The sequence below is a fragment of the Sminthopsis crassicaudata genome, chromosome 5 (genome assembly GCF_048593235.1).
Source record: "Sminthopsis crassicaudata isolate SCR6 chromosome 5, ASM4859323v1, whole genome shotgun sequence".
NCBI classification, from domain to species: domain Eukaryota; kingdom Metazoa; phylum Chordata; class Mammalia; order Dasyuromorphia; family Dasyuridae; genus Sminthopsis; species Sminthopsis crassicaudata.
Genome location: NC_133621.1, coordinates 203,332,578 through 203,343,578, shown reverse-complemented (window position 1 = coordinate 203,343,578; position 11,001 = coordinate 203,332,578). Strand labels below are relative to the sequence as shown.

General features: G+C 51.4%; 1 protein-coding gene across 1 annotated transcript; it reads right to left on the bottom strand.

Annotated features, from left to right (window-relative positions):
• Window positions 1-311: 311 nt before the first annotated feature.
• On the bottom strand, window positions 312-7,913 carry LOC141543938 (uncharacterized). The gene is made up of 12 exons (XM_074269604.1): window positions 7,661-7,913; window positions 6,874-6,927; window positions 6,551-6,649; window positions 5,757-5,864; window positions 4,866-4,919; window positions 4,534-4,635; window positions 3,693-3,800; window positions 2,906-2,959; window positions 2,583-2,681; window positions 1,787-1,894; window positions 896-949; window positions 312-665 (listed from the first exon to the last, which is right to left on the bottom strand). The coding sequence occupies exons 1-12, from the start codon at window positions 7,911-7,913 to the stop codon at window positions 475-477; spliced, it is 1,284 nt and encodes a 427-aa protein (XP_074125705.1). The 3' UTR covers window positions 312-474.
• Between the last annotated feature and the right edge of the window lie 3,088 nt (window positions 7,914-11,001).

Here is an 11,001-nt window from a genome sequence, read left to right as displayed (position 1 = left end):
GTGGCCCCCAAGGTCATGCAATAGGATGATTCTATCACAACTGATGATCTAGCTGATTGCAGCCAGATCTGGAAAGACTGACATGAACTGAGCCTGAGCGAAAGCAGGAGAGCCAGGAATACATTGTATCCAGCCAGAGCCAGTTTGCATGATGATCGTCTAGGAAAGCCTTGCTTCTCTGCAGGGCTGTCCTGAGGCAAGGCAGTCCCCATCCACTTGGGTTAGAAAACGCCATCTGCCTCCAGACAGAGAACTCCACAGATTGAAGGCCAATCAACACCTTCTCGGCTTTTCATTTATTTATTTATTTGTTTGTTTTATTTAATTTATTTTTTTCTGTTTGTATTTGTGTCTCTCTTGTGATTTTTCCACTGGGTTCTCATTTTTCTTCCCAACAGGGTTCATAAGGAATTGTGTATTCCTAAGGTTACTATGCATGTGACAGCAGGAAAACACCCTTGGTTCTGCAAAATGTTATATAGGTATATATCTATATCCAGAAAAGAAGTAGTGTAGCAAGAAGAGATAGCCAGGGCTTAGGCTCTCTCTGAAGCGGGCGTCACCTGCAGGGGCTCCAGTGGAACTGCTGCTGCCAGCTGTTGACTTTCCCTTAGTGGTGCTTTCAGCTCTGTTTGTCCCACTGGCTCCTGTAGTCCCTGTTGCTCCTGGGAAAGAGGAGAAAGGGAGAATCAGATGTACAGGCAGTGGCCATGAAATGGTCATCTGGAGTGGAAATGTCTTGAGGGCTCCAGGCGCGGAACTCTGGGGGGCAGAGGGCTACGTGTGGGCCAACCAAGGTTTTTCAGGGGCCCTCGGGCGACTGTCTGGCTCGCCGGACTGGGGGCACAGGGGCAACACGAGAAGCAGGGTGCTGAGCCAATCTCACCAGAAGTACCTGGGTTGGAAGTTCGAGAGTTGTCCTTGGTCCCTGAGGGAGTCGCACCGGGGCCTGCAACAATTGGGACAAATCTCAGATGAGAAACCCGTGCTGGGAGCCCCCTCAGCCTCATAGCGAATGGAATTCGATGGTATGCACACTCAGAGAGCTGAAATCCCATCAGTCTTTGGATGTGTCTATGGGCGTGTGTTTGCTCCTTGGGTGTGTGTGTGAGTGTGAGTGTGTGCGTGTGTGTGTGTGTGTGTGTCAGTGTGATTGTAGTGTGGGAGTCTCGGGTGCTGCCTGGGGAAATAGCCACATGTGAAAATGGGAATCCATGCTGGACCTGAAAGGAAGAGTGTCCTTGGAAGAGCAGATTGGGATTCTAGAGGCCAAGTAGGTGCGGCTGCCAATGTGGAGGTAGACAGTAGGTAGAGAGAGGCCAGTCAGGCTCAGCTGAGCCGCTGAATCTTTCTGGACTTTTTTGGGGAGATGGTTCCTGCCTCATTGTGTGGCCTGGCCATGTACAAAGTTTCCGAGATCGGGGTCGCCATTGTAATGGACCCCACAGCAAGAGCTGGCTTAAAATATGCCCCTTTGCCCGGGAAGCAGATGAAGGGCAAAGCCGCAAGTTGTGGGGACGGTCACGCTGGGCCAGCAAGTGAGGCTTCGGGGCTGTCCCGAGCAGAGAGAAAACGTGGCAAGCTGTTTTTCAGCTTCCCAGGTTGTGGGGGCTGCCTCCACCATGGCAGTTGGAAGCCTTTGACCGCCAGGAAAACCAACGGATTGAGAGTACAGCGGGCCATGCCTGTTACGAGGCTCCCTTTTGGCTTCCGTCTGTGCCTCGAGGGAGACCTTCCCAAGGATCTATTGAAGGCCCAGAAGATCTCTGCTCTGCCCCTAGCTCACCTTGGCTGAGTAAGCTGGAAGTGGAGCTAGAGCTCGCAGATGGCGATCTTCCCGCTGGGGTGGTTTCTGCTCTGTTTGTCCCCATGGCTCCTGCAGATGTGGCCCCTTCTAGGAGGAGAAGAAAGCAGAAATGCGAAGCTGAAGGCAGGGCAAGGTCAAGGAACAAGCTGATGGAGCAGCTCTTGGGTGTGTAAGGAGTTGGGAGCCGCTCTTTGTGTGGTGACCCAAAAAGTGGAAAATGCGGATTGGAGAAAGCCCTGGAAAGCTTGCCCTGAACTGAGGCTGAGCGAAAGAAGCTGAAGCAGGAATCCAGTGGCCGCCATCCCAGGAAGCCTCTGTGATGATGAACCCTGAAAGACTTGCTTGTCCTCAGTGCTTTAGTGATGCAAGGCAATCCCAAGAAGCTTTGGAGAGAAAAGGCCATCGACATCGAGAAAGAGAGCTAAGGAGATTGAGTGAAAATGAACACATGCTCTCTCTTTCCTCTTTGTGGCCAGTGTTTCCTTCTCACTCAGCTTGTTTTCCCTTGGTTCTGCTTTTTCCCTCCCAACATCATTGAGAAGGAAATGGGTATTACAAAAGGGAATCTCCATGTCAAACCACCATAATAAAACTATGAATGGACAATGAGATATCTATATCTATATCTATATCTGTGTGTGTGTGTGTGTGTTCATGTATATTTATGTATATCTATCTCTCTCCGTATATGCATGTAAAAATATAGATATATCAAAGTGCAAGGCTGGAGGAGAGAGACAGCAAGGCTCCATGATGGGTGGGAAATGTGCGTCACCTAGAGGGGATCCAGTGGAAGGGCCGCTGCCAGCTGTTGTTCTTCCCTTAGTGGTGCTTTCAGCTCTGTTTGTCCCACTGGCTCCTGAGGTCACCATTGCTTTTGGGAAAGAGGAGAAAGGGAGAATCAGATGTACAGGCAGAGGGCATGGAACGCTCACCTGGAGGGGAGATGCCTTGAGGCTAGCAGGCGTGAATCTCTGAGGGCCCATGGCTACATTGGCGGGCCAGGATATCACGTGTGCCTGTGGTTTCCCAGGGGCCCTCCCGATTCTATTCCTGAGTGGTGTCAACAGGGTGCTGAAGCAGTCCTTTCAGAATTACCTGGGTTGGCACTTGAAGAATTGTCTTGGGGCGCTGAGGAGGTTCCACTTTGGCCTGCAACAATGGGCACACAAGTCAAGTGAGAAACCTGTCTTGTGATCACCTTCTGCACAATGCTGAAGGGAAGTGTCAACATGCACTCTTGGAGGGCTGAAATCCTAGGGGTGTTTGCCTGTGTCTGCTTTTGTGCCTTGGGAATTGGGTCTGTGTGTCTCGAAGAAAACAGCAAAATGTGGAAAGAGGACCCATTGGCGGGACTGAAAGGAAGAGTATCCTTGGAACAGGAGAGTGGGATGCAAGTGGAGCGTGGAGGAGAGGAGGGGGCAAAGATCAAACGTGGAGGAAGAAGAATGCAGAGCTAGGCCAAAGAGACTCAGCTGGCCAGCCGCATTTTTTTGGCGTTCTTAGGAGATGGTTCCTGTTTCAATCGGTGCCTTGGCCATATAGAGAGTTTTAAAGAAAGAACACCTCAGCAATTCGAATGGAGCCATGAGGAAGAGAAGGCTTCCCCTCTGCTCCCTTGCCAAGAAGAAGGGCCAAGGACAAAGCGCTAGGAAAGGTCAAGCTAGACCACCAGCAAGTGACTCTTTGGAGCCGAGAAATGGGTGTCCCGAGCAGGGAACCAATGCTAAGCTGCTTTGGAGCTTCCCTACTGGGGCTGATTGGGAAGCCACAGGGCAGAGAGAAGCGTTCACTGTGGGCAAGGAAGTTGGCTTTTGGCTTGGCTCTATTTGGTGAGCTAGCCTTTGCAAAGGCTCAGCAGATGTCTGCTCTTCCACTGGCTCACCTTGGCTGAGAGTGCTGGCAGTGGAGGTGGAGCTCGCACTTGCCGATCTTCCCGTTGCAGTGGTTTCAGCTCTGTTTGTCCCCGTGCCTCCAGCGGATGTGGCGGCTTCTACACGGAGAAGAAAGGGAAAAGGCCCTGTTGAAGAGGGGCCAATGGCAAGGAAGAAACTGCGGAAGCAGCTGTTTGGGATGGAAGGAGGTTGGAGCAGCTCCCTTGGTGGGGACACACAGGGGGGACAGGAGTAGATGCCCATCCCTTAGGGAATGGCTGAATAAGTGGTGGCCCCCAAGGTCATGCAATAGGATGATTCTATCACAACTGATGATCTAGCTGATTGCAGCCAGATCTGGAAAGACTGACATGAACTGAGCCTGAGCGAAAGCAGGAGAGCCAGGAATACATTGTATCCAGCCAGAGCCAGTTTGCATGATGATCGTCTAGGAAAGCCTTGCTTCTCTGCAGGGCTGTCCTGAGGCAAGGCAGTCCCCATCCACTTGGGTTAGAAAACGCCATCTGCCTCCAGACAGAGAACTCCACAGATTGAAGGCCAATCAACACCTTCTCGGCTTTTCATTTATTTATTTATTTGTTTGTTTTATTTAATTTATTTTTTTCTGTTTGTATTTGTGTCTCTCTTGTGATTTTTCCACTGGGTTCTCATTTTTCTTCCCAACAGGGTTCATAAGGAATTGTGTATTCCTAAGGTTACTATGCATGTGACAGCAGGAAAACACCCTTGGTTCTGCAAAATGTTATATAGGTATATATCTATATCCAGAAAAGAAGTAGTGTAGCAAGAAGAGATAGCCAGGGCTTAGGCTCTCTCTGAAGCGGGCGTCACCTGCAGGGGCTCCAGTGGAACTGCTGCTGCCAGCTGTTGACTTTCCCTTAGTGGTGCTTTCAGCTCTGTTTGTCCCACTGGCTCCTGTAGTCCCTGTTGCTCCTGGGAAAGAGGAGAAAGGGAGAATCAGATGTACAGGCAGTGGCCATGAAATGGTCATCTGGAGTGGAAATGTCTTGAGGGCTCCAGGCGCGGAACTCTGGGGGGCAGAGGGCTACGTGTGGGCCAACCAAGGTTTTTCAGGGGCCCTCGGGCGACTGTCTGGCTCGCCGGACTGGGGGCACAGGGGCAACACGAGAAGCAGGGTGCTGAGCCAATCTCACCAGAAGTACCTGGGTTGGAAGTTCGAGAGTTGTCCTTGGTCCCTGAGGGAGTCGCACCGGGGCCTGCAACAATTGGGACAAATCTCAGATGAGAAACCCGTGCTGGGAGCCCCCTCAGCCTCATAGCGAATGGAATTCGATGGTATGCACACTCAGAGAGCTGAAATCCCATCAGTCTTTGGATGTGTCTATGGGCGTGTGTTTGCTCCTTGGGTGTGTGTGTGAGTGTGAGTGTGTGCGTGTGTGTGTGTGTGTGTGTCAGTGTGATTGTAGTGTGGGAGTCTCGGGTGCTGCCTGGGGAAATAGCCACATGTGAAAATGGGAATCCATGCTGGACCTGAAAGGAAGAGTGTCCTTGGAAGAGCAGATTGGGATTCTAGAGGCCAAGTAGGTGCGGCTGCCAATGTGGAGGTAGACAGTAGGTAGAGAGAGGCCAGTCAGGCTCAGCTGAGCCGCTGAATCTTTCTGGACTTTTTTGGGGAGATGGTTCCTGCCTCATTGTGTGGCCTGGCCATGTACAAAGTTTCCGAGATCGGGGTCGCCATTGTAATGGACCCCACAGCAAGAGCTGGCTTAAAATATGCCCCTTTGCCCGGGAAGCAGATGAAGGGCAAAGCCGCAAGTTGTGGGGACGGTCACGCTGGGCCAGCAAGTGAGGCTTCGGGGCTGTCCCGAGCAGAGAGAAAACGTGGCAAGCTGTTTTTCAGCTTCCCAGGTTGTGGGGGCTGCCTCCACCATGGCAGTTGGAAGCCTTTGACCGCCAGGAAAACCAACGGATTGAGAGTACAGCGGGCCATGCCTGTTACGAGGCTCCCTTTTGGCTTCCGTCTGTGCCTCGAGGGAGACCTTCCCAAGGATCTATTGAAGGCCCAGAAGATCTCTGCTCTGCCCCTAGCTCACCTTGGCTGAGTAAGCTGGAAGTGGAGCTAGAGCTCGCAGATGGCGATCTTCCCGCTGGGGTGGTTTCTGCTCTGTTTGTCCCCATGGCTCCTGCAGATGTGGCCCCTTCTAGGAAAAGAAGAAAGCAGAAATGCGAAGCTGAAGGCAGGGCAAGGTCAAGGAACAAGCTGATGGAGCAGCTCTTGGGTGTGTAAGGAGTTGGGAGCCGCTCTTTGTGTGGTGACCCAAAAAGTGGAAAATGCGGATTGGAGAAAGCCCTGGAAAGCTTGCCCTGAACTGAGGCTGAGCGAAAGAAGCTGAAGCAGGAATCCAGTGGCCGCCATCCCAGGAAGCCTCTGTGATGATGAACCCTGAAAGACTTGCTTGTCCTCAGTGCTTTAGTGATGCAAGGCAATCCCAAGAAGCTTTGGAGAGAAAAGGCCATCGACATCGAGAAAGAGAGCTAAGGAGATTGAGTGAAAATGAACACATGCTCTCTCTTTCCTCTTTGTGGCCAGTGTTTCCTTCTCACTCAGCTTATTTTCCCTTGGTTCTGCTTTTTCCCTCCCAACATCATTGAGAAGGAAATGGGTATTACAAAAGGGAATCTCCATGTCAAACCACCATAATAAAACTATGAATGGACAATGAGATATCTATATCTATATCTATATCTGTGTGTGTGTGTGTGTTCATGTATATTTATGTATATCTATCTCTCTCCGTATATGCATGTAAAAATATAGATATATCAAAGTGCAAGGCTGGAGGAGAGAGACAGCAAGGCTCCATGATGTGTGGGAAATGTGCGTCACCTAGAGGGGATCCAGTGGAAGGGCCGCTGCCAGCTGTTGTTCTTCCCTTAGTGGTGCTTTCAGCTCTGTTTGTCCCACTGGCTCCTGAGGTCACCATTGCTTTTGGGAAAGAGGAGAAAGGGAGAATCAGATGTACAGGCAGAGGGCATGGAACGCTCACCTGGAGGGGAGATGCCTTGAGGCTAGCAGGCGTGAATCTCTGAGGGCCCATGGCTACATTGGCGGGCCAGGATATCACGTGTGCCTGTGGTTTCCCAGGGGCCCTCCCGATTCTATTCCTGAGTGGTGTCAACAGGGTGCTGAAGCAGTCCTTTCAGAATTACCTGGGTTGGCACTTGAAGAATTGTCTTGGGGCGCTGAGGAGGTTCCACTTTGGCCTGCAACAATGGGCACACAAGTCAAGTGAGAAACCTGTCTTGTGATCACCTTCTGCACAATGCTGAAGGGAAGTGTCAACATGCACTCTTGGAGGGCTGAAATCCTAGGGGTGTTTGCCTGTGTCTGCTTTTGTGCCTTGGGAATTGGGTCTGTGTGTCTCGAAGAAAACAGCAAAATGTGGAAAGAGGACCCATTGGCGGGACTGAAAGGAAGAGTATCCTTGGAACAGGAGAGTGGGATGCAAGTGGAGCGTGGAGGAGAGGAGGGGGCAAAGATCAAACGTGGAGGAAGAAGAATGCAGAGCTAGGCCAAAGAGACTCAGCTGGCCAGCCGCATTTTTTTGGCGTTCTTAGGAGATGGTTCCTGTTTCAATCGGTGCCTTGGCCATATAGAGAGTTTTAAAGAAAGAACACCTCAGCAATTCGAATGGAGCCATGAGGAAGAGAAGGCTTCCCCTCTGCTCCCTTGCCAAGAAGAAGGGCCAAGGACAAAGCGCTAGGAAAGGTCAAGCTAGACCACCAGCAAGTGACTCTTTGGAGCCGAGAAATGGGTGTCCCGAGCAGGGAACCAATGCTAAGCTGCTTTGGAGCTTCCCTACTTGGGCTGATTGGGAAGCCACAGGGCAGAGAGAAGCGTTCACTGTGGGCAAGGAAGTTGGCTTTTGGCTTGGCTCTATTTGGTGAGCTAGCCTTTGCAAAGGCTCAGCAGATGTCTGCTCTTCCACTGGCTCACCTTGGCTGAGAGTGCTGGCAGTGGAGGTGGAGCTCGCACTTGCCGATCTTCCCGTTGCAGTGGTTTCAGCTCTGTTTGTCCCCGTGCCTCCAGCGGATGTGGCGGCTTCTACACGGAGAAGAAAGGGAAAAGGCCCTGTTGAAGAGGGGCCAATGGCAAGGAAGAAACTGCGGAAGCAGCTGTTTGGGATGGAAGGAGGTTGGAGCAGCTCCCTTGGTGGGGACACACAGGGGGGACAGGAGTAGATGCCCATCCCTTAGGGAATGGCTGAATAAGTGGTGGCCCCCAAGGTCATGCAATAGGATGATTCTATCACAACTGATGATCTAGCTGATTGCAGCCAGATCTGGAAAGACTGACATGAACTGAGGCTGAGCGAAAGCAGGAGAGCCAGGAATACATTGTATCCAGCCAGAGCCAGTTTGCATGATGATCGTCTAGGAAAGCCTTGCTTCTCTGCAGGGCTGTCCTGAGGCAAGGCAGTCCCCATCCACTTGGGTTAGAAAACGCCATCTGCCTCCAGACAGAGAACTCCACAGATTGAAGGCCAATCAACACCTTCTCGGCTTTTCATTTATTTATTTATTTATTTGTTTTATTTAATTTATTTTTTTCTGTTTGTATTTGTGTCTCTCTTGTGATTTTTCCACTGGGTTCTCATTTTTCTTCCCAACAGGGTTCATAAGGAATTGTGTATTCCTAAGGTTACTATGCATGTGACAGCAGGAAAACACCCTTGGTTCTGCAAAATGTTATATAGGTATATATCTATATCCAGAAAAGAAGTAGTGTAGCAAGAAGAGATAGCCAGGGCTTAGGCTCTCTCTGAAGCGGGCGTCACCTGCAGGGGCTCCAGTGGAACTGCTGCTGCCAGCTGTTGACTTTCCCTTAGTGGTGCTTTCAGCTCTGTTTGTCCCACTGGCTCCTGTAGTCCCTGTTGCTCCTGGGAAAGAGGAGAAAGGGAGAATCAGATGTACAGGCAGTGGCCATGAAATGGTCATCTGGAGTGGAAATGTCTTGAGGGCTCCAGGCGCGGAACTCTGGGGGGCAGAGGGCTACGTGTGGGCCAACCAAGGTTTTTCAGGGGCCCTCGGGTGACTGTCTGGCTCGCCGGACTGGGGGCACAGGGGCAACACGAGAAGCAGGGTGCTGAGCCAATCTCACCAGAAGTACCTGGGTTGGAAGTTCGAAAGTTGTCCTTGGTCCCTGAGGGAGTCGCACCGGGGCCTGCAACAATTGGGACAAATCTCAGATGAGAAACCCGTGCTGGGAGCCCCCTCAGCCTCATAGCGAATGGAATTCGATGGTATGCACACTCAGAGAGCTGAAATCCCATCTGTCTTTGGATGTGTCTATGGGCGTGTGTTTGCTCCTTGGGTGTGTGTGTGAGTGTGAGTGTGTGCGTGTGTGTGTGTGTGTGTGGGTGTGTGTGTGTGTGTGTGTGTGTGTCAGTGTGATTGTAGTGTGGGAGTCTCGGGTGCTGCCTGGGGAAATAGCCACATGTGAAAATGGGAATCCATGCTTGACCTGAAAGGAAGAGTGTCCTTGGAAGAGCAGATTGGGATTCTAGAGGCCAAGTAGGTGCGGCTGCCAATGTGGAGGAGACAGTAGGTAGAGAGAGGCCAGTCAGGCTCAGCTGAGCCGCTGAATCTTTCTGGACTTTTTGGGGGAGATGGTTCCTGCCTCATTGTGTGGCCTGGCCATGTACAAAGTTTCCGAGATCGGGGTCGCCATTGTAATGGACCCCACAGCAAGAGCTGGCTTAAAATATGCCCCTTTGCCCGGGAAGCAGATGAAGGGCAAAGCCGCAAGTTGTGGGAACGGTCACACTGGGCCAGCAAGTGAGGCTTCGGGGCTGTCCCGAGCAGAGAGAAAACGTGGCAAGCTGTTTTTCAGCTTCCCAGGTTGTGGGGGCTGCCTCCACCATGGCAGTTGGAAGCCTTTGACCGCCAGGAAAACCAACGGATTGAGAGTACAGCGGGCCATGCCTGTTACGAGGCTCCCTTTTGGCTTCCGTCTGTGCCTCGAGGGAGACCTTCCAAAGGATCTATTGAAGGCCCAGAAGATCTCTGCTCTGCCCCTAGCTCACCTTGGCTGAGTAAGCTGGAAGTGGAGCTAGAGCTCGCAGATGGCGATCTTCCCGCTGGGGTGGTTTCTGCTCTGTTTGTCCCCATGGCTCCTGCAGATGTGGCCCCTTCTAGGAGGAGAAGAAAGCAGAAATGCGAAGCTGAAGGCAGGGCAAGGTCAAGGAACAAGCTGATGGAGCAGCTCTTGGGTGTGTAAGGAGTTGGGAGCCGCTCTTTGTGTGGTGACCCAAAAAGTGGAAAATGCGGATTGGAGAAAGCCCTGGAAAGCTTGCCCTGAACTGAGGCTGAGCGAAAGAAGCTGAAGCAGGAATCCAGTGGCCGCCATCCCAGGAAGCCTCTGTGATGATGAACCCTGAAAGACTTGCTTGTCCTCAGTGCTTTAGTGATGCAAGGCAATCCCAAGAAGCTTTGGAGAGAAAAGGCCATCGACATCGAGAAAGAGAGCTAAGGAGATTGAGTGAAAATGAACACATGCTCTCTCTTTCCTCTTTGTGGCCAGTGTTTCCTTCTCACTCAGCTTGTTTTCCCTTGGTTCTGCTTTTTCCCTCCCAACATCATTGAGAAGGAAATGGGTATTACAAAAGGGAATCTCCATGTCAAACCACCATAATAAAACTATGAATGGACAATGAGATATCTATATCTATATCTATATCTGTGTGTGTGTGTGTGTGTTCATGTATATTTATGTATATCTATCTCTCTCCGTATATGCATGTAAAAATATAGATATATCAAAGTGCAAGGCTGGAGGAGAGAGACAGCAAGGCTCCATGATGGGTGGGAAATGTGCGTCACCTAGAGGGGATCCAGTGGGAAGGGCCGCTGCCAGCTGTTGTTCTTCCCTTAGTGGTGCTTTCAGCTCTGTTTGTCCCACTGGCTCCTGAGGTCACCATTGCTTTTGGGAAAGAGGAGAAAGGGAGAATCAGATGTACAGGCAGAGGGCATGGAACGCTCACCTGGAGGGGAGATGCCTTGAGGCTAGCAGGCGTGAATCTCTGAGGGCCCATGGCTACATTGGCGGGCCAGGATATCACGTGTGCCTGTGGTTTCCCAGGGGCCCTCCCGATTCTATTCCTGAGTGGTGTCAACAGGGTGCTGAAGCAGTCCTTTCAGAATTACCTGGGTTGGCACTTGAAGAATTGTCTTGGGGCGCTGAGGAGGTTCCACTTTGGCCTGCAACAATGGGCACACAAGTCAAGTGAGAAACCTGTCTTGTGATCACCTTCTGCACAATGCTGAAGGGAAGTGTCA

What these genes read in the sequence shown, in the direction of transcription:
- LOC141543938 (XM_074269604.1), bottom strand. Translation starts at nt 7,913, where the DNA reads ATGGGCATCTACTCCTGTCCCCCCTGTGTGTCCCCACCAAGGGAGCTG. An exon ending in TTCCACTGGATCCCCTCTAG is followed by an intron (nt 5,865 to 6,550) that starts GTGACGCACATT and finishes TTCTTTTCCTAG; the next exon opens with AAGGGGCCACATCTGCAGGA. An exon ending in CTCTCGAACTTCCAACCCAG is followed by an intron (nt 666 to 895) that starts GTACTTCTGGTG and finishes CCTCTTTCCCAG; the next exon opens with GAGCAACAGGGACTACAGGA.